Consider the following 27,115-nt stretch of genomic DNA (forward strand, 5'->3'; position numbering starts at 1 on the left):
GCACTAAGTATTTAGAATATATCTATTTTATACATAGCAATCTCTGCTGCATGCTTATATAAGTAGTCTGTACGATGTAAAAGCACATTTTTTTTTCTTGCTAATGTAGACTAAGTCCTTTCTTAATTATCATAATGGTGACAATCTACTCCAGGATCACTTTTTCCACTCTAATCTGGTCCCTCTGTCATACAAAATGTTTGGGAGCTGCCACTTACTGCTCTTACTATATAATAGTTAGGACATGCAAGCTAATTTTAATATTGGCCTGAGGAAATTTTGGGGGAGAGATAAATCCACTAAAAAAAAAAATCAAGTATTCCAAACTCAAAATAAAAAAAAATTAAGGACCATCACCTGTTTTCAATTATACCCGCCACTGCTTATGTACACTAATGCAGATAATTAAGAAATGACCAAGGCTTAGAGGTGGGAACAAAATTACTGCTATATATTAGTGACCTGGCAACACTGTGAGATAAATGTGATACAGATACGTGAATTTTCCAGACTGCTGACCATCACCGTTCATTTGCTCTAAATTTCAGATGAACAAAAGCAGACTGTGTATAAAGAGAATGGCTTTGAGTGACTACCAGAAGCGGGGGCGCCAGTTTGGATAATGTAAAAATAGAGTTCATGAGGGAAATAAATCAGGGTCAATATTCAGAGAATTATGACAATTCTAAGAAGTGTAAGGGACCTATGAGAGTATTGATCACTGCCTGCTGGTGTCATACATATACTAAAGACTACTGAGAGGCAATGGAACGATTTGATCTTGTAATACAGATCCCAGGATACTACTAGGCTCTTTAGTAAGGTTTTGCTAAGTTTTTTTTTTTTTTTAACTGAGGTTTGTACTTTCTATTGATACCTGTATATTCCTTGCCCTAATGAGCTATGTGCTAAGAAACCACATCCCCATCTTCATTACAATTATGTCTAAATTAAGAAAGAGCAAACACACCCTGAGTAAGTACCTCAGAAACTAATGAATGAAGGTTGAAGTGCACACATTTTACAGCCCAGATTTTACAACACTTATTCTGACTCTTAGAAGACATTTTGGCTTACATTATCTCGGCTGTATTCCCAAAAACTGGATATATGACTTCTAGAAAAAATGAGGTCTTAATGCATTTATAGGAGCCTTTCTCCTATCATGGCTTTTAATAAGAACACTCTATATGTGATATATCCCCAGTATAGTCTTACTACCCCACGATGCCCAAAAACGAGAGCATATTTTATTAAAAAGGGAATGGCTGTTTTGACTTCTAATATCATTTCTCCCTGATTAATGCCAATAATGTAAACATGGCCAAGGTATCAGGAACATGGTGTCAGGAAATTACTGCCTTCGAGAACATTAAAAATAAAATTTATTATCTGTTGACTTTAATGGGTTTCCTGAGCATTATCACCCAAGAGGTTAAGCTCTAGAAAATATATATTTCTCTTTCAGGTTCATGGACATTCTATCAAAATGGCACAGGTTTCTCTGTGGCTTTTGTGAAAGACAGATGAGGGAATTTCTGGAAAATGAGGCCAAGGCAGCACAGTAACAGGCTGTCTGGGTGTGGAGGAGTATTGGTGCCAATGGGTAAAAAATTAAGGACAGGTTATGATTGTGGAAGAAAATATTCTGAGGTCTGTCCAATCTCACCACAGAAAACTTGAAAAAATGGCAGTTGAGTTTTGAGTCCAAGCTATTCATCACTCACAACTGTAGAGAATGACATTAAGATGAGAAATATCAGACACCCTTGATTTTCTTACCTTTATTTCCTCCCACCCCACATGCTTCCTGAATCCCAGACTCTGGAGAGGGCACAGCATCCCCCTTTCCTCCACTCCAGCTCCTAGACTGATGAAAACTGCTGACAAAACTTGAAGGCCAATCTGAACTGCCATCAAGGTTTGCTTCCCAAAATCTTTGTGGCTTAATTTTTACAGCCTCTCCTATCACTTTGGCTCCAAGAAAATAAATATCCTCTCTTTTCTTTTCTAACCCTCTATCTATGCCCTTGACATCTCATCTTTTCCCTTCGGCTTTAGCGTCATACTCCAGTTTCCCCTCTTTTTCCTATTTTCAATGATTCCTTCTCCACAGACATGTCTCCCATCTTACAAACCTGTTTATATTGCCTTATCCTAAAAGCAAACAAGAACAGTTGAAAAAGAATACCATTTTCCTTCCAATCTTATTTCCTGAAGCTGGTATCACTCTTTTCCCTACACAAACCAAATGTGTTTATTTTCCCCCATTTTTTTTCCTGACACATTTGTTAAAGGTTGAATATACTCTTACTGTCTCCAATTCCACAAGCCCTTGTTAAATTGCTGCAATCTAGGCCTATGCCCTCAGTATTTTAATGGACCAATTCTCTGAGGTACTATTAATCACCTCCTAGGAGTCAGACTTTGGCCTATTTTTCAGGCTTCATCCTATTTGATATCGCCACAATTAATACTTGGCACTGTTGTTGACCCCTCTGTCTACAAATTTCCTACTGTTTTTGTTCTCTGATGCTGAGCTCTCCTGGTTTTCTTCCTGATGTTCATCTTTTTTGCAGCTTCCTCTTCTTCCTCCTCCCCCTTAAGTGTATATATTTCCAAAGATCTGTGTTTAGTTTTCTTTATTCTATATAGGCTCACCCATTATGGCTCCAAAGTCAGATCTTTCCACTGTCTCAATTTCCTTCCTCCAACTTTGTCTTCAAGCCATTCCTGGCTCTACCATTCTACTGAATGGAGAAATCATTCAAATTGAGAAATCTAATAAACTCTTTCAGGCCTCATTTAACTTGACTTCTCAACAGATGTTGACATTGTTCACCATTATGCTCCCTACCTTCTGCTTCCCTGACACATCACTTCCTAGTTTCCTTCATTCTTTCTGGCACCTTCCCTGCTTCCTATGCAAGCCCTTCCTCTTCTACTCAATCAGTAAATGCCCAAGTTTCTTAAGGCACTCTACCCTTTATCACTCAGTATTCGCTTCCAGCATCCATTACATCAATATATGGAAGAATCGCAAATGTTTCTCTTTAGCTTATAACTCCTTTGAGCTCCAGACACACATGTGCACCACCCCCAACACAAAAATTGCCTATGTTGATCTTCTCTTAGATGTCACAAATGAATCTCAAACTTAGTATGTTCAAAACAAACTCAAGATTTCTTCCCAAATCTGGTTCTCTTTCAGCACTTCTTGAATAAAATTCCAAATCCTTCCAGTTGTGTAAGACGCCATGTTTAACATCTCCTTCTCTTTTATCCCAGTATTCAGCCATTACCAACATCCAGTCTATTTTGCCTCCTAACAACTCTTCCAGAGTTGTTAGTACTATTTTAATGCAGATGAAGAATTCATCTAATTCATACTAGTGAGTATAAGTATTCATCTGTTATCCTTAAAAATATTTTTAAAATATTAAAAACATTTCAAAAAGTCATGTCAGTTTTCCAATGGTTTCAGTCCAGCTGGAATACAGCCATAAATCCAGAAATAAGATGATAAAAATGCTGCTTAACAGTGAGCAAAACTGTGATTTCAAAGCTATTATCACCTATGTGGTCCTGTTAACCATTTGTACTCCATTCTGATTGCAGTTTGGGCATAAATAAGAAATCTGTTTTATTTACAAAATTAAGGTTACTGATTTAACAAGTTGGAACACTGGGTTCCACAACTGAGATGGAAACATGATTTTGGATGATTTAATGTTTAATTGTGCAGTACCCAACTCGTGTTTATAATAATGACCCAATTTTATAAGAACACATTCTGCTTGGTAAAGCCTGCTATTTATGGCAAGGATGTTTATAATATATTTTAGAAAGTTTTTTTTTTTTTTTTTGTCCACAGAAGTTTTTAAAGTTTTAGTGTTCCAGGTATTTTTCCTCAACGACTTCACTTTTGGACAAAGCTGGATAAATAGGGTATTGCTGAATGTTACTACATAAAAATTGCCACTGCCTACAGAGGAGATAGGATGTACAGTTCATGAAGGGTTAGAGATGATGATCTATATTTAACAACATAGTTCAGTTCATATTCTGCTCTGTACTGTCAGCAATTAAGCAGTAAAAATACTTCAGTCAAAATCTAAACAGGCTACTTGAAATTTCTTGAAAAACTAAAAGGAAAAAGAAATCTATCCTGGGAGTATTATTTTCACTACCACCTTCAGTGATATAATGCAAATAGCTCTGCCTTTTTAATAGTTTAAATGAAGATGGTTAGACTAATGACAAATGGGTCACAGGAAGATAAATGTGGTGAAACAGACAACAGTAGAAACCATCCAAAGGCATTAAAATATTGACGGCTGGGAAGAATCAATCAGAAACACATGGTAAAGCACAGAAGGGTCTCAGCCATTCTCTAAGATAAAAGCAACTCCTGCAATCTCATGGTGACAATACCTGCTGTGGGGGAGTTTGCATGGTGAGATTTTTTTGGCAGGTTGAAGATCTGTTCGCCAGGGTCAGGCGGAGGAATTGCATCTTGCCCTTGTCGTGCCTCTACAGGATCATACTCCTTCCCATCGTAGTTAGCATCATAGAATTTCTTAAACCATTGAATAAAATCCAGGTTGTCCTGGAAACGTCCTTTCACTAGCTTCTCCACTGGAATTACCTGCAATAAAAAATCACTATGTGAGTTACAAATCTCATGTTCGGGCATATACCCAAAAGAAAGGAAAACAGTATCTCAAAAAGATACGTGCGCTTGTAAGTTTATGGCAGCACTGTTTATAATAGCTAAGATTTGGAAGCAACCTAAGTGTCCATCAACAGGTGAATGGATAAAGAAAATGTGGTACATATACACAATGGCGTACTATTCAGCCATAAAAAGAATGAGACTCAGTAATTTGCAACAACATGGATGGAACTGGAGATCATTATGCTAAATGAAATAAGCCAGGCACAGAAATACAAACATCACATGTTTTCGCTAATTTGTGGGATCTAAAAATCAAAACAAGTGAATTCATAGGCATGGAGAGTAGGATGGTTACCAGTGGCTGGAAAGGGGGAGTTGGGGATGGTGATTGGGTACAAAAAAGTTAGAAAGAATGAATAAAACCTATTTGATAGCACAGCAGGGTGACTATAGGCAATAACAACTTAATTGTACATTTTAAAATAACTTAAAGAGTGTACTTGGATTGTTTGTAACTCAAAGGATAAATGCTTGAGGGAATGGATAACCGATTCTCCATGACGTGCTTCTTTTACATTGCATGCAAAATGCCTCAGGTACCCCATAAATCTATACACCTACTATGTACACACAAAAATTAAAAACTAAAAAAAAAGAACTAAACCAAAACATCACTGTTGGTTTTCTTGGAATATTTAGTACTTCTGAACAAGCCAGACAAAAGGAATATTCTCAGTTGTCAAGAGGGGCTGGTCCCACTCATAATACATTTATCATCAAAGCATCTCTCCGGAAAAACAGAAGCCTGGGATGTTGTGCTATTTCAAGACTGATAAGCTTTTTATCTTTTTATTTTATTTTATTTATTTTTGAGATGGAGTTTCACTCTTGTCGCCTAGGATGGACTGCAATGGTGCGATCTCAGCTCACTGCAATCTCCACCTCCTGGGTTCAAGCAATTCTCCTGCTTCAGCCTCCCGAGTAGCTGGGATTAATTTTTGTTTATTAGTAGAGACGGGGTGTCACATGTTGGCCAGGCTGGACTTGAACCCCTGACCTCAGGTGATCCACCCGCCTCGGCCTCCCAAAGTGCTGGGATTACAGGCGTGAGCCACTGTGCCTGGCCGATAAACTTTTTAAATTTCTTTGCAATATGTAGCCCAGTTGTGTTGAGATAAACTCATACAAAGATTATAGTTACTAGAGAGTGCAGATGAATAAGATTTAAATCAATAAAAACAGATACTTTTTATGTCTTCATAGTATTCCATGGTGTATATGTGTCACATTTTATTTATCCAATCTGTCAGTGATGGGCATTTAGGTTGATTCCGCGTCTTTGTTATTGTGAATAGTGCTGCAGTGAACACTCACATGCATATGCCTTTATGGTAGAACAATTTCTATTCCTTTGGGTATATACCCAACAATGGGATTGCTGGGTCAAATGGTAGTTGTTTTTAGCTCTTTGAGGAATCGCCACATTGCTTTCCACAATGAACTAATTTACACTCCTACCAATGGTGTATAAGCATTTCCTTTTCTCTACAACCTCACCAGCATCTGTTTTTTGACTTTTTAGTAATGGCCATTCTGACTGGTGTAATTCGCTATTTTTTTTAAAGAAAATGGAAAGGTATCTAGCTAAGTGAATTATATTATCACTGAATTCTTACCTTTTACATTTTTGGGTGGGAATACTAGCTGAATGTGAATCACGAGACAGTTACAAAGCTAGAGTGTGAGATTGTGTGTGTGAGTGTGTGAGCATGTGATTCAGACAAGCACACAGCTCACAGCTTTGCTGTGCGATAATATGAATGGAAGCTATAGAAATTAAACTTTGAATAAGACTTTGCCACTATGGGAGCTATGTATCATTGACATCTTAAAATGTACATTAGAAAACTTAGAAAGACCTTACCTATCAACGAAAACTTGGAAGAAAAAATCAACTGAAGCATGCATTAAACTAAATAATTAGCTTTAGAAAATGTAGAAAGACCTTACATATCAATGAAAACTGGGAAGAAAAAAGCAACTGAAGCATGCATTAAACTAAATAATTAGCAATAAATTTTGCAAAAATGTTTTTTATGTAGCTAAAATAGAAACTAAACCAAGTACAGAGCAAAAGAAAGAGAAGCAATCTTTTGGAAGAGACCATATTTTTCATGAACATTCTTCCGGTAATTAGACTTTGGTGGTGATATGTTGCTCTTCTCTCACTTCCCCCAAACTTCAGTGAAGTCTGCTTACAAGGAGGAATTCCTGCCACATGTGCACTCAATTGCTTTAAAATGTTTATTTTTTTATTTCAGAGACAGAGTCTCACTCTGCTGCCCAGGTTAGAGTGCAGTGGTGCGATCATACCTCACTGCAGCCTCTAACTCGTACGTTCAAGAGATCCTCCTGCCTCAGCCTCCTGAGTAGCTGAGTCTACAGGTATGTGCCACTGCACCTGGCAATTAAAAAAAAAATTCGTAGAGATGGGGTCTCGCAATGTTGACCAGGCTGGTCTAGAACTCCTGGCCTCAAGTGATCCTCCCACCTCGGCCTCCCAGAGTGTTGGGATTATAGGTGTGAGCCACTGCTCTCAGCCTTAACTGACTTTTAATTGTATTATTTAATCACTTTTATGTCTTCTGAGTTTAAAATTTTTGTTTATGCTGATATTGATTGTTAGAAATCAACTTTTTAGAGCATAAAAAGCTTTTAACTAACAAATACTATATTTTGTCTATTGCCAGACAAGAAAATTTAAAAATAGTTTTAGACACTGGTGGTATATTAGCTGTGAAAAGAAGGCATTTACTTCTGTTGACCTAATTTTGCATTCCCTATCAACATGTAAGCTTCAGGGGCAAAAGTTCAAAATCCGAGGTGGCAAGCAAAAGCACAGAACTTTCCATCATGCCATCAGGCTATGACACACATGAATGAGGGTACTTAATGCTGTTTCTCACAGGACTTTTGGATCAAATCACTGCATACTAAAGCTAGAGAGGCTAACAAAGGCCGTCATGGCCAGTCTCCTTCCACTGCAATAGTTTTTTTCTTCAACATTCTTAACAACTGCTCATCCATTCTGTGTGTACATACTTCTAGAGCGATATGGAACCCACTAATTTGAGGTATAACAAGTTCCATCAATAAACATATGAAAAGGTGTTTCTTTTCTTTCTAATCTAGAAGCATGTATAGAGAAATGAATAAAAAAGACACAAGAGGTATTATAAAAGTAAGGAGAACCTATACATCCCTAGTTTTAAATACGTATGGAAAGAGCTAATTGGAAATTAACCATGACAAAGGACATAAAGTTGGAAATAATCCAAAGGGCTACAATGTTAAAGAGAATGTATGTTTTGAAATAAAAATTCCAAGAAAATGAGAAGTCAGGATTTTCTTACTATATTGATAAGAATGTCATTAAGAAGATATTAATTGCCTTAGCTTACAAAATACATAGTTTATCAAACTTCCCTTTAATCTCTATCTTTTATAATCTGGTATTTTATTTTTCATTTCCGTAGCCTATTCATTACCCCTGTTTATGCAAAGAACAGTTTTCCATTTCTCCCCTGCTGGTTTATCTCTTTCCCCTTATTCAAAATTCATTTCTTTCCAAGCTCATTCATGCTCAGAGATATCTCCTAAATAAGGAACATCGTTTGAGTATGTATTTAAATAGCAGTAAACATGCAGAAAGAGACTGAGTTTTAGCAATAATCCCTTACTGAGAGAAAAAGTACTCCAGGCCATTTGTACCACTCCAGGACAAAAGTATAATAATTCATGGGAGAAAAAAGGGCAAATTATGGACATTGAGAATCTGAGCGCACACACTATACTGGACACTGTCTCTCATGTCAACTTCAAAACCATGAATAAGGGGTTTTTAGTCCCATTGTACAGATGGGTAAACTGAGACTCAGAATTTAAATAACTTGCTCAAGTCATGAAGCCGGGATTCAAACCCATGCTGTTTCTGCCATGACACAATGTTTCTCTGAAGGAACAAAATACAAAGAACCACAGTGGCATCTGGCGAACATAAAAGTTTCTCATCTGCAATGCTAAATATAACTAATAACACTTTAACATTTGTGAGCCCTGTTAGTTTTTAGTTTCCTGGCTACAAGTTTAGAAAATCTGAAATGAAAACCTCATAAAAATACAAGAACTTAGGGTGATGCTTTATGCTACGTACAGACCCCCGCCTACGGTTGAGATATCAAGATATATCCCATCGGTATGCTCCTGGACTTTTGCATCTATGCACAAAAACAATTTTAAGAAACAACAACACATTTTATGGAGGTACAAGTCTCCTACCTTATCAACGTTCATTCGCTTAAATGATGCTTGCAGAAGTTTAAAATTGTGAATATACTCATGTTCCAGCTTTGCTTGAAATTTTACTTTCTTCAAACTAATGCAGCCAGGGAAGAGCATGTCCATGAACTGGCAATAGGCCGCTCCTGGGAAGAAACAAGAACAGTACCGGAGTGAGTCTCACTGTACCCAGATGTGGTAGAGGACTGCTAGGTTGGAAGGGGATTGTGCTTACAGGTGCCATCATCACTCAGAGCAGAGTCCTCCTGGCTGTGTGTGTCCTTCCTACCAATGCGCTTATATTTCCTTGTCCACAGGAGCTGAGTGCCAGAGGGAAGGGACTTCCTCAACTACGCAGCACCTGCCACTTCCCAACCCTGAACTCCGTGTATTGTACTGCATGCATCAGAATATCACCAGCTTCCGCAACCAACAAACAGAACCTCACACTATAAAGCCAAGGAAACCAGTGTAAGAGGAGTTCTTCCTAGCTTCTACCAGAGAAAAGAAATATACATTTTCTTCCACCTGGCTATCACCTGCTCCAAGTCGTCAAAATAAACTAAAGAGGAAAAAGAGAGGAAAATGTAAACATGAGAGAACTACGAAAGTTCTCATGAAACGTGTAGCTCAAAAAATACACATATGCTCAAACTGTTTTCACAGGTGAAAACTACAAGCCAATTAATACCAATGTAAGTATTAAGTATTACTTATACTTAAGTATTAAACATTACTTATCACTACTTATACTTATTATTATACTTATTAACTATTATTACTTACACTTATTAAGTATTAAATTGGTAAATTTAATCGGTAAATTTTGTTACAAGCCAAATTAATACCAATTTAATTCCAGTTTAGAGCAGCGGGGTTTCCACATTAACATGAAGTATGAAGACATGGATACTGAAAGTTATGGAAGTTCAGAGTCATGCTCTTTATGACTAAGAAACACGACAGAAATGTCCAATGAGCCCCCTGAGGAAATGATCGTAGAAAAAGGGGACTTTTAAAAAAATATATGAAGAGCTCTTCAACAAGACCACTACAACTGGGAAATTCTGGCAAGCTGTGTTTACTGATGCATATCTTCTTACTAGTACAGGCTAATGGCATTTAGGAAAACAAATTGGAAGTCAGAATGATTCTTTTTCTTTTACAAGAAAGAAAACCAAGAGGCAAGAATAGGAACAAGCCACCATTTTTAGGTTCATTCTTTCTTTGCTATCTCCAGACCTCTTGGTCTATTTCTATGATGTGCCCATGATCAGTCTTTCTGCAACATGAAGTGTCTCTCCTCATCCTTTACACCATCAAGGCTTCCATGAAAAGCCAGTCCTTTACTTGGGTGACTCACTTTAGGAAGGAAGGCCTGCTCTGTCTCTTATGAGAAATAAAGGTTAGGCATCCTTTACTGAGACAGGAATCTGAGATAAGAGAGAACAAGACATCAGGAATCGAAGGGTTGTTAAAACAGGAAATGTTGGGACAACTCCTATTTTGTAGGTAAGAGCATAAAGTGGTGAACATAGGCCGTAACAAATATCTCCAGAGTCTCTGCATCTGGCTTCCCTTTAGATAACATACCCTGAATACTAACTAGTAAGTTCCTAGTCAAGCAGATGGGTTCTCTTAAAAAGAAGACAAAATAAAACAAACCAAAGAAAAAAAAAGACACTGGGGGAGGTAAGAGAAACATCATGATCTGGAGGGTATTCTTTGAGTCATCACCCACTATCCAGTTCTTTCTTTTGAAGGGCCACCAGATGGAGCAAATTCCAATTGCCACTTTAACATTATTTTTAAACGGATGGGATTGTTGAAACACAACTGCCTCATTACCTGGTCTTTGAAGTTATTTTCACTTTTGTAGAGTTTAGCATAAAATTTATCTATGGAGACCCAGATACTATATACTCTTACAAACCAACCAATCAAATCCCTCACATTTCAGATTTAAAAAGAAATAACAGCTTTTGGAAAACAAAAAACAAAAAACAAAAGAAACTCTTCCATATAGTGAGGGAAGGAAGGAAAAATCATCTCTAGCGTCTTCATCCAGAAATAAATCACTCAAAATATTCTGGTATATGCCATTCTAATCCTCTCTGGGAGTGTGTGTGTGTGTGTGTGTGTGTGTGTGTGTGCGCGCGCATGCGTGTGTGTGTGTGTGTTTTCTTAAAAATGTGATCCTATTTTAAAAATGTAATCACATTATACCCATTTTTTAACGTAAACTTTCTGAAACTCAACAGACCATAATTCTCTTTCTGCGTCATTTAATATGCTCTATCAATATTTTTAATGGCTTTCTTATTTTTCTATCTTGCTTATCAACTTTCTTGAACCAAGAATACATAAATATTCATGCATATTTCCGTCAAGTACTTTTATGGTCTCAAGTTTTACATTTAAATTCTGAATCCATGTGGAATTTATTTTTGTCTATGATATAAAGTATGGTTCTAATTTTAGTCATTCCAAATGGTGGAAATCTGTCATTTTTGGCTCCCCAGGATTTGGACACCTACTACCTGGGGAGATGCTATCGTGCCCTGCCCCCCACCATAGAAGCTGAAAGTGGGCAGGCTACCCTTTCCCTCAGAGCGATAAGGATGCAGGCCCATGACCTAGGCTCTGTGTTTGAATCCTGCCTCAGTCTCTGAGTTGAGGGAATGATATAAACACACAGGGACCATTAGAGTTTAGTTGTGGTGGCAGAGTGGTGGGGTCCAGAGTCCTGAGCAGCAAAAGCAGCACAGTGCCATCCAATTCTTGTGACACAAGAAAGGCTGTGTTCCCAGCTCCTTAGCATCCTTTGGTTCCTGTCCATCTTCTGAGCTCGGCTTTCCATTGACTCTGTGCTACCCAACATTTTCTTCTACCTAAGCCTGCCAGGATTAACTTCTGTTATTTTCAACCTAAACCACTAACTGATAAAGTTAGTAGGTGTTGAACATCACAACTTAATAGGTAATCTATTCTTTCCCCACCAATGAGAAGCACTATTTGTACTATATATTGCCTTCCTAATACATGTACCTAGATCTCTTTCTAGACTTTTTTTTTTTTTTTTTTTTTTTTTTGAGACGGAGTCTCGCTCTGTCGCCCAGGCTGGAGTGCAGTGGCGTGATCTCAGCTCACTGCAAGCTCCGCCTCCCGGGTTCAGGCCATTCTCCTGCCTTAGCCTCCTGAGTAGCTGGGACTACAGGTGCCCACCACTGTGCCTGGCAAATTTTTTGAATTTTTAGTAGAGACGGGGTTTCACCATGGTCTCAATCTCCTGACCTCGTGATCAGCCCTCTTCAGCCTCCCAAAGTGCTGGGATTACAAGTGTGAGCCACTGCACCCGGCCCTTTCTAGACTTTAAATTGCCTTTTCTGTTTCCATGGCAGTTCCACATTCTTATTTAAAATTCTATAACATGTATTACTATCTATAGAATAATTTCCCCTCCTCTTACTCTCAAAATTTTCCTAAATTTTATCATGCCATTTATTCTTTTCATTATATTTTTGAATTTGTTATTCACGGCATATAAAAATAATAGCTTTCAAAAAAATAGGTAGCTTATTAATCTGTATTTTGTTTTTGATAAATAATTATACATATTATGGGGTACAAGTGTGATGTTTTAATGCATATATACATTGTGCAATGATCAAATCAGGGTATTTGGCATATCCATCACCTCATACATTTATCATTTCTTTGTGGTGAGAACATTCAAAATCGCTATTTTTTTTCCCAAGTGGCTGCAAAATATTTTATTTGGTATTTCACCATTGCTTATTTAACCTTGTGCTTGTTTTCCAATTTTTCTCAATTACAAATAATGCTATGATTTGAAAAACTCTTGTCTTGAGAAAGGTCAACACAAGTCAGGGAGATGCTGGCTCTAAATAGGGTACACTCCTGGGATTTGAGGGCAAGGGGGATACGAAATACACAACACAGTATTGTTACCCTTAGTCACCATACTGTCTAATAGAATGTCAGAGCTTATTCCTCCTACCTAACTGTAACTGTGTACCCACTGACCAATCTCTCTCCATTCCTCCCTCCCCTTTCCCCTTTCCAGTCTCTGGAAATCATTATTCTACTCTCTATTTCTATGAGATCAACTCTTTTAGATTCCACATGGGGAAGATCATGCAGTATTTGTCTTTTTGTGCCTGGCTTATTTCACAGAACACAACATCTCCCACGTTCATCCACGTGGCCACAAATGACAAGATTTCATTTTTTTATGTGACTAAACAATATTTCGTTGTGTATTTATATCACTTTTTAAAAATCCATTCATCACACTGATGGACATTAAGGTTGATTCCATTTCTTGGTTATTGTTAACAGTGCTACAATAAACATGAGTGCAGATATCTCTTGGGCATACTGATTTAATTTCCTTTGGCTATATATCCAGTTGTGGGATTGCTGGATCATATGGTAGTTCTGTTTTTAATGTTTTGGGGACCTTCCATATTGTTTTTTATAATGGCTGTACTAATTCACATTTCTACCAACAGTGTATCAGAGTCCTCCTTTCTCCATATCCATGCCAACATTTTTTTTTTTTTTTTTTTTTTTTGGTCTTTTTGATAATAGTCATTCCTTTTTTTTTTTTTTGAGACAGGGTCTTCCTCTGTCTCCCAGGCTGGAGTGCAGTGGTATGATCTCAGCTCACTGCAACGTCCACCTCCCAGGTTCAGGTGATTCTCATGCCTTAACCTCCCAAATAGCTGGGACTAGCACCTGACACCATGCCTAGGTAATTATTATATTTGTAGAAGAGATGGGGTTTCACCATGTTAGCTAGGCTAGTCTTGAACTACTGACCTCAAGTGATCTGCCCACCTCAGCCTCCCAAAGTGCTGGGATTACAGGCGTGAGCCATTGCGCCTGGCCTCTTTTTGATAATAGCCATTCTAATCATCGGGATGAGGTGATGTCTCACTGCAGTTCCCATTGTATTTCCTTGATGATTAGTGATGTTGAACATCTTCTCCTATCCCTGTGGCCATTTGTATGTTTTCTTTTGAGAAATGTCTAACCAAGTCTTTCACCCATTTTTTATTTCGTTCTTTTTTCTACTGAGTTGTTTGAGTTCCTTGTATTAGCCCCTTGTCAGATGAATAGTTTGCACGTATTTTCTCCCATTCTGTAGTTTGTCTTTTCACTCCGCTGATTGTTTCCTTTGCTGTGAAGGAGTTTTTTTGTTCGATATACTCCTATTTGTCTATTTTTGCTTTTGTCAGCTGTGCTTTTAAGGTCTTACCCAAAAAATCTTTGCCCAGAAATGTCATGAAGTATTTCCCCTACGTTTTCTTCCAGTAGTTTTATCATTTTAGGTCTTTCACTTAAGTCTTTAGCCCATTTTGAGTTGATTTTTGTATGTGGTAAGAGGTAGGGATCTAGTTTAATTCTTCTGCACATGGATAGCCAGGTTTCTTGGCATCATTTATGAAGAGACTATCCTTTCCCTATGTTCCTGGCACCGTTCTGTGCGCTCTATTCTGTTGGATTGTTCTACGTATCTATTTTCAGGTGATATGGTTTGGATCCGTGTCCCCACCCACATCTCATGTTCAATTGCAATCCCCAATTTTGGAGGTGGGGCCTGGTGGGAGGTGACTGGGTCACGGGGACAGTTTCTCACAAATGGTTTAGCACCATTCCCTCAGTGCTGTTCTTACGATAGTGAGTAAGTAGTGAGTTCTCCTGTAATCTGGTTGTTTAAAATGTGTGGAGCAAGTGTGAAGCAACTCCCCCATCCCTCTCTTGCTCCTGCTCCAGCCACATAAGATGTGCCTGCTTTCCCTTTGCCTTCTGCCATGACTGGAAGCTTGCTGAGGCCTCCCCAGAAGCAGAAGCCAATATGCTTCCTGTATAGCCTGCAGAATTGTGAGCCAATTAAGCCTCTTTTCTTAACATTAATACATTACCCAGTTTCAGACATTTCTTGACAGCAATGCAAGAATAGGCTAATACATCAGGCCAGTATGATGCTATTTTGGCTACTATAGCTTTGTAGTGTATTTTGAAGTCAGGCGATGTGATACCTGCAGTATTTTTTTTTTTTTTTTTAAATACAGATGCCATGGGAGAGCAGGATAGCCCACTCATTGACAAGGAGGCAAAGTGGAGTCAAAGGAGCCCACCCGTCTGCTGCAGTCCCCTCCAGCATTGTTCTTTTGTTTAGTATTGTTTTGGCTATTCAGGGTCTTTTGTGGTTCCATGTGAACTTTAAAATTATCTTTTTCTATTTCTGTGAAGAATGCCATTGGTATTTTTGTAGGAATTTGCATTGGATCTATAGATGGCTTTGGGTAGTATAGGTTAAGTACACCTTATCCAAAATGCTTTGGACTAGAAGTGTTTTCAGATTTCAGATATTTTAAGATTTGGGAATATCTGCAAACACATAATGAGATATCTAGGAGACAGGACCCAAGTCTAAACATGAAATTCGTTTATGCTTCATATACACCTTATACACATACCCTGAAGGTAATTTTATACAGTATTTTTTTTTGTTGTTGTTTTTTTGAGACAGTCTCGCTCTGCCGCCCAGGCTGGAGTGCAGTGGCCGGATCTCAGCTCACTGCAAGCTCCGCCTCCCGGGTTCACGCCATTCTCCTGCCTCAGCCTCCCGAGTAGCTGGGACTACAGGCGCCTGCCACCTCGCCCGGCTAGTTTTTTGTATTTTTTTAGTAGAGACGGGGTTTCACCGTGTCAGCCAGGATGGTCTCGATCTCCTGACCTCGTGATCCGCCCGTCTCGGCCTCCCAAAGTGCTGGGATTACCGGCTTGAGCCACCGCGCCCGGCCTATACAGTATTTTTAATAATTTTGTACATAAAATAAGTTTGAATGCATTTTGCCTGTGACCTGTCACATGAGATTAGGTGTGAATTTTTCACTTGTGGTATGTCAGAACTAAAACAATTTCAGATTTTGAAGCATTGTGATTTTTGGATTAGAGATGCTCAACCCGTATGGACTTTTTAACAATATTGATTTTTCCAATCCATAAACATGGCATGGCTTTCCATTTATTTATGTCCTCTTCAATTTCTTTCATCAATATTTTATATGTTCCCATTGTAGAAATCTTTCACCTCCTTGGCTAAGTTTATTCCCAGGTGTCTCACTTTTTTGGTAGTGATTGTAAGTGGGACTGTTTTTCTTAATTTCTTTTTCAGATAGTTTGCTATCAGCATATAGAAATGCTAAAATTTGTTGATTAGTTCTAACAGTTTTTTTAAATTGAGTTTTTAGGGATATAAATATGTAATCATGCTGTCTGCAAACAATTTGACTTCCTTTTTTTTTTTTTTTTTTTTTTGAGACTGTCTCCCCCAGGCTGGAGTGCAGTGGTAGGATCTTGGCTCACTGCAACCTCTGCCTCCCAGGCTAAAGCGATTCTCCTGCCTCAGCCTCCCGAGCAGCTGGGACTACAGGCAACCACCACCATGCCTGGCTAATTTTTGTATTTTTAGTAGAGACAGGGTTTCACCATGTTGGCCAGGCTGGTCTCAAACTCCTGACCTCAGGTGATCTGCCTGCCCTGGACTCCCAAACTGCTGGGATTACAGGTGTGAGACACCGTGCCCGGCCCTGAGTTCTTCCTTTCTAATTTGGATGCCTTTCATTTCTTTCTCCTGTCTAATCACTCTGGCTAGAACTTTCAGAACAATGTTGAATAGAAGTGGTTAAAATGGACATCCTTGTCGTGTTCCAGATCTTATCCTAGTAAAGCTAGAATACAATTCACATACCCTAAAGTTCAACCTTTTGAAATGTGAAATTCAGTGGTTTTTAACCTACTTGCAGAATTGTACATCCATCACCACTATTTAATTCCAGAAGATATTTATTACTGCCCAAAAAAACCCTTCTTACTCATTAGCAGTCGCTCTCTATGATCTCTCCTCCCTCCAGGCCCTGGCAACCACTTATCTATTTCTGTCTCTATGGATCTGACTATTCTGGACAGTTCATATAAATGGAATCATGTAACATGCAGCCTTTGTGTCTGGTTTCTTTCATTCAGCAAAATCTTCTCAAGGTTTATCCATGTTGTTCCATGTATCAGAACTTTATTTCTTTCTTTACAGCAAATAATATTCCATTTTATGAATTACCACATTTTACTGATCCATTCATTAATGAACATCTAGATTGTTTTTACTTTTGGACTATTTTGAATAATGATGCTATGTACAGTTGTGTACAAATTTTTGCATGGACATGTTTTCAATTCTCTTGGCAATATACCTAGGAGTGAAATTGCTGGGTCATGTGGTACCTCTGTTTAACAATTTGGAAAACTATCAAACTGTTTTCCAAAGCAGGTGTACTATTTTATATTTCTACCAGCAACAGACGAGAGCTCCACATCTTCGTCATCACTTGTCAGTCATTTTGATTCTAACCACCCTAATGGATGTGAAGTGGTATGTCACTGTGGTTTTGCTTTGATTTCCCTAATGACTAATGACATAGAGCATCTTTCCTTTGTGCTTTTTAGTCATTTGTATATCTTCTTTGGAGGAATGTCTAAGCACATGCTTTGCTTATTTCTTAATTGGGTTGCTTTTTTGTTGAGTTGTAAGAATCTATATTCTAGATATAATTTCCTTATCAGATATATGATTCGTAAATATTTTCTCCCATTCTGTGGACTGTTTTTTCACTTTCTTGATGGTATCATTTGAAGCACAAATGTTTTATATTTTAATAAAATCCAATTTAGCTATTCTTTTGTCACTTGTGCGTTTGTTGTTAAAACCAAAAACCACTGCATAATCCAAGGTCATGACGATTTACACCTACACTTTCTTTTAGAAGCTGCATAGTTACTATCAAAGGTCAACTCTCCTCTTACTCATTGAGTCATTCCTGCTGCTATCCTCATTCTCTCCTGCAATGCAAAATTCTTCCTGCATATGTGTTATTCCTAAATCCCTCCAGTATCATTCAACTTTGACAAAATAAAACCAAAGCTTCTTGATCCCACATCATCCTTGAGCTATTGTACCATTTATCTCCTCCTCTTCACAGTAAAACTTCAAATTGTCCCTGTTTTCATTGTTTCATCTGACATCCAATTCAATTTAGTACAAATTCAATTGTCTTCCAATCTCACCATGTTCTGGTCAAGGTCATCAAAAGCTTCTCTGCTATCAAATCAAACAACTGTTTTTCTTTCTGCATCCTACTCAACCTCTTAATAGTATCTGGTCTTGTTGACCACCTCTCTTGCTCTTGAAATTCTGTATTTTCTTCTTTTCTTCTTTAATCAGATAAAATTAATGTTTCCAGTCAACAAACTGGAAAATTCAGGAATCATTGCCAGTGTCCTGGAAGTCTTACTCAGCCACAAATCAGAATGTTCCTCATTAACAGATATACAGACTTTTGTGCCATTTAACTACCCTTGCAATAATGTGATGTACATTTTGAATAAACCCACTTTTATCTCATTATGTCAAGGTTACCATTATTCAGATCACATCCCTCTCCTGCTAAAAATATCACAGTGGTTTTCTATGAAACCATCATAAAATCCAAATTCTTTCCCTGGCTTAAAATACCCTGTTATCAGGCCTCTGTCTATTTCTCCCTTGTCTAACTTCCTTTTAGGAAGCTCCCTTCATGCTGGCTTCCTTGCTGTTCCTAGAACACTTTAGATTTGCTCCTGAATTAGGACCTTTACACACAGTTTCATCTAGAACTTCACATGGTGACCTTCTTGACATTCAGATGAAGGCTTATATGTCATCTCCTCAGAGAGGTCCTCCCTTACCATGCCATATGAAGTAGCCTTCTAGTCACTCTTTTTCACCTCATCCTGTTTTATTTTATTAACTCTTATGTTGGCATTGTATTAACTCATTAACATCCCCTCCAAAACGCATGTTGAAGTTTATTTGCCATTGTGATGGTATTAAGAGGTGGGACCACTAAGAGGTAAGCAGTCCATGAGGGCTCGGCCCTCCTGAATGGATGAATGCCATTCTTGGGAAAGCCGATTCATTATAAAAGGGCAAATTTGGCTCCTGTTCTCTCCCCTATTCTCTCTTGCATTTCTGCCGTGGAATGATGCAGCATGAGGACCCTTGCCAGATGCTGGTCCCCTGAGCTTGGACTTCTTAGCCTCCAGAAGCAGAAGACAATAAATATCTGTTCATTATAAATTACCCAGTTTGAAGTATTCTGTTATAGCAGCCTAAAACACACTAAGAGAGTTTGTGGCTTATTTTTTCCCTCACTGCAATATAAGTTTCAAGAATACTTGTGCCTTATTTGTCTTGGTCCCTTATGTATCTAAACACTTAATACAGTACCTGGCATAAGTGGGTTTCAATAAGTATCTGGCTAATGAATGAAGATCTGCATAGTAGTTGAACCACAACAAGGGCTGGTAAACAGTAAAATTCTTATGTCGCCAAACTCCCCAAAGAGATACTATGAGAAGAGTTGCTAAAAATTCTTTTAAAAATTGATCAGGTATAAATAAAAAAATTTAAAGCCACTCAAATAAAATAAGAATCACCTGAGAGACCAAGTCTGCAGAAAAGTAAAAGATAAGCTTTAAAAGGCTAAGCATAGGGTAACGCATTCAAGTAACACAACCCAAATTGTAGGATGTTGTGCTTACCAAGAGGTTAATTATGATGGGATATTGAGCCCATAAGCTCAAGGTGCTGCTGCAATTATGAAAGTCTACAAGATTCTGAAATGATCTGGAAATAAGCAGGGGGGAAAAAAACTATTCTTTCTACACTGTCTGTACCCCTACAGCCCTAAGATTGGTTTCAGTTGTTATACATCAAAAGTGACATAACGAAGCTGACAAGTGTGGGGACAGGAATAAAAAATGAACAGCTGGGAGGCTGTATGAAGATGGCAGAGCTCAAAAATGAACATTCATACTCAAAGGATTCAGGAGTGTATGATTTAACTCTATAAAATCATGAAAAGCATAAGACAATCTCACTTTCACCAGATCCTAGGACTTCAACCATAGGGTAATATCAGAAAAAAGGAACATTTTTAAAGTGGAAATTTTAAGATAAGAGGAAATATTACCCTAATAATAAATTTATGGAATATATTATGCAAGAAATGTAAGACATAAAAACACCCACATTTGTGTAAAATCTGTTAGTGCTTTCATATGTATGTTAAACATTCTGAATCCCATAGTATCCTTAAGAGGTAAGTATTTTTATTATCATTCCCATGTTTTACAGTTATGGGAACAAGGCTCGGAAAGTCACCCAGCTAAGAAACTGCAGAGTGGAATTTAAATTCTGATCTGAACTTCAATTTTTTTTTTTTTTTTTTTAAGAAAAACATTCCTTTTTTCTATGCTGCTTTTAGGAAATTATATGTAAAAATTAAAAGGTTCAAAGAGTGTTTGGAAATTTTTATAGATTAAGTTTTAGAAATTTTTATAGATAGATTCTAAAAGGAAAATGCAAGAGAACATAAATTTTTTGGACTGGTGTTAGGAGTATCAGCTACATCTTTCCTACTTACAGTAGAATCTTGGGCTCGATAGATCATTAATCTGCTCCAGTGTCACGACTTTCCATTTCAGTATATATACTCATAAGAATTTCATTTTACATATATACAATGTGTATATAAAAATAAACATCATCTCTATATATAATCTTATTGATCGCCCATATATTTGAGACACATATCTATATATGAATCGCATATGTACATGTATGTATATATCTTACTGCTGTCAAAAAAAGTCTCACAGCATTTTTCCAGAAATGCAACACAATCTGTGGAAAACACATCAAGCCAGATGGGGTTCCGCCACAAACAGCCACTCAAATTGCCCATCTGACTTCCTCACAGGCCAAGGAACTATCTACAGAGATGCCTATATCACTGAGGGATTTAGTTACAACTTTTCACTTTCCATAATCTTATTTGGTACTAATGAAGGGATAGAAGAAAAGCACAACAACCTCAATTAACTGGACACATCCATGTGATCACACTCTTCATGATCTGAATCATTACAGGTAAATGATTTGTAAAAAAGCGTACTATCTCAAGCTAATATCAACAAACAATGGGAGGCGGGAACAGAAAACTATGTTGGCCTTTGGATCTGAACCTTCCCATCTTGAATGAACTGTGACATTTCATCACACCCTGCTAAGCCTACAGTATTCTTATCTGCAAAACGTCAGTGTTGGCCTGATCTCTGAGTTCTAAAATTAGATGATTTTCTAATTCTCAGTCTGTCACCAAGTTCTCTTTTAAGGGATACTTGATATTTCTGCTAATTAGGAGACAATGATGCTCATCTTCATATGACTAAAATGTTTGCCAGCGCTCTTGCTTCTAGCCATCACTGGCTTTTGTCATAGTTAACGTAAGAGGAGACTAGTGTACTAATAACACTGCCGCCTCTGGTGGAATATTCCTGGGGGCACACACACTCTTTCCAGATTCAGTTCTGGTGACTCTATCTTCCATGTACTTTTCTTTGGGATCTTGACATTTACAAACTCAGTAACATAGCCATATTTTCTGTCCAACAGTTGAATATTAGCAATGAAAAATCTCCTTCATATTAGAATATTGTTCATACACAATAATCATAAAATCATCCCAGCTTTATTTTGGCATTCAGCTCATCATTCCTTGAACTGATGTTCCTGCAGAACTGCAACTATTACCTAAGCCCAAACCTCGTGCTGAAGGAAGTATTCCCTTTTGGGAAATCAGGGCTTTACTAAAGAAGAAAGTGAGGCTGCAAAATACAAGGTTACGTATTTCCAGCACGTCAGTAGAAATCTCTCTACCTACAGAAATACATGGTGTAAGGAGTTTAACGGCAATTGTGAAATAATGCTTTGAAAGATGAACATTTTAAAGGAATTTAAAATCCCAAAGTTCAACTGTATGGTTCTAATCTAACAAAAATCTGATTAAATTAGTAGTGGCTTTTTGTTGTTTTCATAGCCATCCTTCACATTCCTGGCATGAGGAGTAGCTTGATAGCTTCAGCTACCACAGTATTATTTCACTCTGTTAAGGGGAACTTTGGACACTGTTTACCTCACCTGCCCTGAGCCACAAATGCAAAAATAAAGATCAAGAGTTCAGAAATCCGGTTTCAACCGAGATCGCTCCTTTGAATTCCCATGGTCCTCAGATGAGCTTCCTGCTTCTCTCCACTACCTGGCATTGTCAGAAACTTTTTATTCCTATTGCAAATAAGTCCAAAGACAAGCAGCTTTCAAACTGATCCCATGTAAAGGAAAAGGAGTAATAGCCAGCAGGAAGATTTCGACTCCTGCAGACACAGCGGTGGCTTAGGTGAACTGAAGAGAGTGCTGAAAAGCACCCCATCTTTTCCCTTGAACACACAGAATAAACTGTCAAAGGACGTTTTCATCCCTTTTCTTGTACAGGAAAAGAAATAAGCTAGCAATGATTATTCAGGCAGAGAGGCAGATTTTTAAGAGCATCAGCAGATAAATTAAAAGGCCTTGTCAAACCATGTGTTCTTTTATCTGATAAATGCCCTCAGTTTTTCATTAATTGACATAATCTTAAAATCTTTTTAAGAATCTTATAAGGCTGCACCAAACTGCAGTTAAAGGTGCCAGTATCCTCTGTTTATAACCTGCTTTCAACAAGAACCAATAATACTTTTTGTATGTTTAGTAGAGACAGGGTTTCACCAAAAAGTAATGTTATGTTTAAATCTGAATTTTATTAAGAAGCCTGCAGAACTACATTAAATGTTAGGCCTGCTGTAGAGTAAATTGATCAGATATTAATATTACTGTAACAAATTGATTTTAAAAGTGCTTCTTCATAGAAACATCATGGAAGAATAAAGAATATTTTCTTCTATCTTTCAAAAGGAAATGTCAATGGAGTAAAAACCTATATACCAAATAGCCCTTAAGATTTAGGTATCAATATTTTTATTAAGAAGTAAATTTTAGAAAAATAGAGATTATAACAGATTGAAATGTACAATACACACAAGGGAGCTGATAATGGTATTTGCAAAAACAACTTACAAAGAAATTAACTCTTACAAATCTGTTTTGAAAACTAGAACATTGAAAAGAAAACTGAAGTGGAACTGGACTATTTACAGCTGTTTTATTCAACGAAATCATAATGACCCTATAACTTGTAAAGGTAAACTGGTAGTTTAAAGCTTTAAGAAAAAAATATAAAACTTCAAACGTGTCTTAATGATACAGAAAAAGATTCAGACAACTGAAAGAATGTTTAAACTGGCAAGTAAAATATCTCATTGGTTTCAAAGATTGCTTTTCATCTGCTGATTAATGGTCCAGGGGCCAGTGCTCAGTTTCATAGCTAGATTCTAACACCAGTGATTTCTTGTAGGATAATGTGCTCATCAAATTCTACCAAAAAAAGGTGTCTGACTTGGTAAAATATGATTTGGCTTCTCCAGACAAGTCAAGAAGGAAGAAGTAGGAGAGGCACTGGGAGCACAGGGCAGGAATGGTGTGCAGAACAAAATGTCACTGGCTTCCACAGAGGCTGATACTGAAACTGGCAGTGAGATGTTTCAAAGGCTAGCGTCTGAGAGTGGAGCTAAAGTTAGAATTTGGCATTCCAGATAGAGGAGCAAAGGGGACATAAAAAGCCTTTATTACAAATGAAAAACAAGTTCGAAAGTTACATATGAAACCCATTCTGAAGAAGTCAGTTTTCTCATTAGGGTCATGAAAACAGAAAGTTTCATAAAGCTGTAATATCATAGGATACAGCTTCTTCACATGTGCACTCACGTATTCTCACACACTTGTATTACCTTTCTACTTTAATGGACAAAAAGGTGTTTTTTTTTTTTAAAGTATTGATTAAGTATGTAAGGTCAAATTTAAGGTAAGAGTTAAATTTAAGTAAGACTTAAGAAGAGCTTGAGTAGAAGGTAAGACTCTGAAAAGATATGAGATCTTATCTAATTTTTGTAGTTACAGGTCACCTCTAAAGAAATGCCCATGTGTAGGTGGCATGGAGAGATGTCACTTTGTTTATTTAACAATGTAAAACAAACCAGCAAATCCTTATTGAGGAATATGACCTTAGTCTTAATAAGAACCAAGTAACTTAGTCTTGAGAGTCTGGAGAAACACACATGGAAAAACAGCAAAAATACAAAACAACTATAAGTGCTAAACTGTATGGCCGAGATAAATATTAGTATCTAGGCCATACAGTTAGTTCAAAGTCTGCCCAATAAAAAACCAACAAAGAGTAATCAGCATTATCAAACAGAAAAAGTCAAGCCAAACTTGCATGATCACTTCAGTCCTCAGGGAGCTTAACTCCTAATGCTGAAGACTTAAAACAAGTGCTCAATGAGCCTGAGGCTTTGTAAAGGTTTGAACATTGAAAAGAGAGAGAGCTCACATTTTGTTGAAGGTGACCAGGAAGAATAGGGGAAAGTGGCATTTGATATGAATTTCAAAGGAGATACTCTAAGCAAAGACAGGGAATCAGGGCATATAAGTGAAAGGTGTGTTTGAGGAAATGTAGGTTATGGGTAGGGAGGCTGTGGGGATAAATGTTGGAAAGGTGGAATGCAGCTAGACTGCTCAAGGCTTTAAACGCCAGGAAAAGAAGAAGCTTAACTAATTTGGTAGGCAAACCAATGCTGATTTCTGGACACAAACGTCTTCAGAGAATGCCACTTTTAAGTTCTAATTTTCAGACCATTTGTACTTTTAGGTCAAATTAAATTACAAGTAAGAAACCTAAAGCTGATCACTTTCCCCACTTTCTCAGAGAATTTCTACAGAACCATTACCCACATCATACTATCAACAGTTATACAGGCCAGGCCACTACATGAACTCTGTGTATGGTAGCCCCCAGAGAGGCTTTTAGTATAAGGTAAAATACACTGGTATGAGTGGACCAGCGCAAACCCACAGTCCACGTCTACACAACGTGCCACTTTCTCAAGTTGCTCATTTTGTGGCTGAGGTCACTATCCCTGGATTCTTCCCCAGATCTCAGCCATTCACCCTCTCCCCAAGACTTGCAGGTGAGAACTCCATACGTATGGCCACTCTCCCCAATCCAGTCCACTAGCTTTCACCTACACCAATAATATCCCCTATTACCACTTTCCAGAGGAGAGTGCTCCTTCCCCTACAGCTCCCTGAGAAAAGTCCTGTCCAGAGAAAGCCCAGAAGGCCAGGTGTGGCACCAAAGGAAGCCTCCAGCAATTACAGAGGAACTCACATTCAGGCACCACGTAACATTCATGCAGACTGTGATACCTAACAGAACATTGTTCTTTGTGAGTTGCTTTCTTTATATTTCCCAGGTTAATCCCAAAATATACTTTGCTTTCTAGGTACACTCTAGTATTAGAAGGATCCCAAATCAGTATGAAGAATATACAGTATTTACTTCAGGGATTCAATCATATGACCACAGTAGAAATAAAAGAATGGAATAAGTTTTGGAAAGAAAAGAGGCAGGAAAGGATTTCTGTGCGTTTTTTAAATAGTGGATTTTAACACCATTCTGTGCAATTTTAAAGTTGATGTACATGTTTTCATTAAAATTTAGCTCCTTCCACAGTTTTCTAAAGTTCTTCCATGAGCTGTCACAGAAATGTAATCTAGAAGAAATGAAAATGGAGAACGATCCTCCTCACACAGAATGCGAAGAGAAACTGCAGGAAACAGGACTGGCATTAGTTTCACATTTATATGCTTCTCATGTCAAATAATTTGGTCATAAAAAGCTTGTGAGTATTAAATATTTGGGTAAGAACACACCCTTGGGAGGGAGGGGACAAAGAGGTAATTTGCTATTTGTCAGAATTACGTAATGGTTTCAGGGTGGAAAAAGAACCCAATCTGAAAAACGATGGTGACTTTACGAGTTGCCAAGCAATTTCATTATTCTGTTTCCAGGTATGCAATTCTGACATGCCCAAACATTTGACAGTGATTTCTGACACTCCTTTTTAATACTGTCTACATGTCGGAGAAACTAGAAATTTAAAAACACAATTCAGAAAAAAACTGGTTAGAAAAAAAGTTTTCTTTTGAAGAGCAGGAGAATTTGGAGATGTTTGGCTTGATTATCTTAACTGTGTAGAAACCAGATGCCTGCTAATATTTCAGATGTTGCCATGTACAGACTGCCCATTAGTGTCCTACACTGAATGATGGTGGGACAGGCTAGACGTCTACCTTTCTCTGGGGGACTTTCTCTGCCTTTGCTTCATACTCAGGTAAGTTGAGAAAAAGGAACTTGCTCTCTCTGAATAGACCTGTCAAGGAGAACTTTGGTAATGAAGGGATAGGTCCTAACTGGATATGATCTGTGTTGTTTTTTTGTATAGTGGTGTATCCTCCAATCCTAATTCACCACCTGACACACTGTAGGTACTCAATAAATGTCTGCTGAATGCAGGAATAAATAAAGCAATGTGCAGAACATCCAAATGATATCTAAATGGTAACTTTCCTCAAAATCACCATCATCTTCTCTGTCTGAATCCTATCCATATTAAAATCCTAGTTTGAATAGCATTTCAATTCAATTCAACTTCATAAATATTTATTGACCATCCATTAAATTTGAATGACTGTTTGGCCAAAGACCCAAACAAGGGTAAGACAAAAAGCTTTTCTAGATGGAAATAATCTTTCCTTTCTTTGAATACAGCACTTATTACTTGAAGCATTACTGTCCCTCTTTCGCTGCCTTGAATTTTAATATATGTTACAGACGTCTAACACATGCAATGTACATGCATAAAACACTGCAACTTCTTTCTGCCTTGATCAAACTTTTTGTCTAAAATGTCCTTTTGTCTTCTTTTATACTTGAATAACTTCTCATTCTTAAAAGCTTAGTCAAAACATCACTTCCTCTATGAAGCTTTCCTGTTTCCAACACAGAATTGTTTCACTATACTGGATACAGAAATCTAATAGGGATTTTACTTGCATTTTAATGAGTTATCTCTCCTGGCTGACTGGTGAGTAAATCTTTAAGATTGGGGATGGTGTTCAATTCAGCTTTCTAC

The 27,115-nt window shown here is 37.7% G+C and overlaps 1 protein-coding gene across 4 annotated transcripts in view; it reads right to left on the reverse strand.

Annotated features, from left to right (window-relative positions):
- LOC105498746 (microtubule associated protein RP/EB family member 2) overlaps positions 1-27,115 on the reverse strand; it is a 162,450-nt gene that overhangs the window by 36,614 nt on the left and 98,721 nt on the right. For all 4 annotated transcript variants that reach the window (XM_011771060.3, XM_011771052.2, XM_011771071.2 and 1 more), the window contains 2 exons: positions 9,017-9,162; positions 4,435-4,648 (listed from right to left, as the gene is read on the reverse strand). In XM_011771060.3, the coding sequence (XP_011769362.1) occupies positions 4,435-4,648; positions 9,017-9,162 (360 nt within the window). The remainder of the gene's footprint in view (positions 1-4,434; positions 4,649-9,016; positions 9,163-27,115) is intronic.

The sequence above is a fragment of the Macaca nemestrina genome, chromosome 19 (genome assembly GCF_043159975.1).
Source record: "Macaca nemestrina isolate mMacNem1 chromosome 19, mMacNem.hap1, whole genome shotgun sequence".
Taxonomy (NCBI): domain Eukaryota; kingdom Metazoa; phylum Chordata; class Mammalia; order Primates; family Cercopithecidae; genus Macaca; species Macaca nemestrina.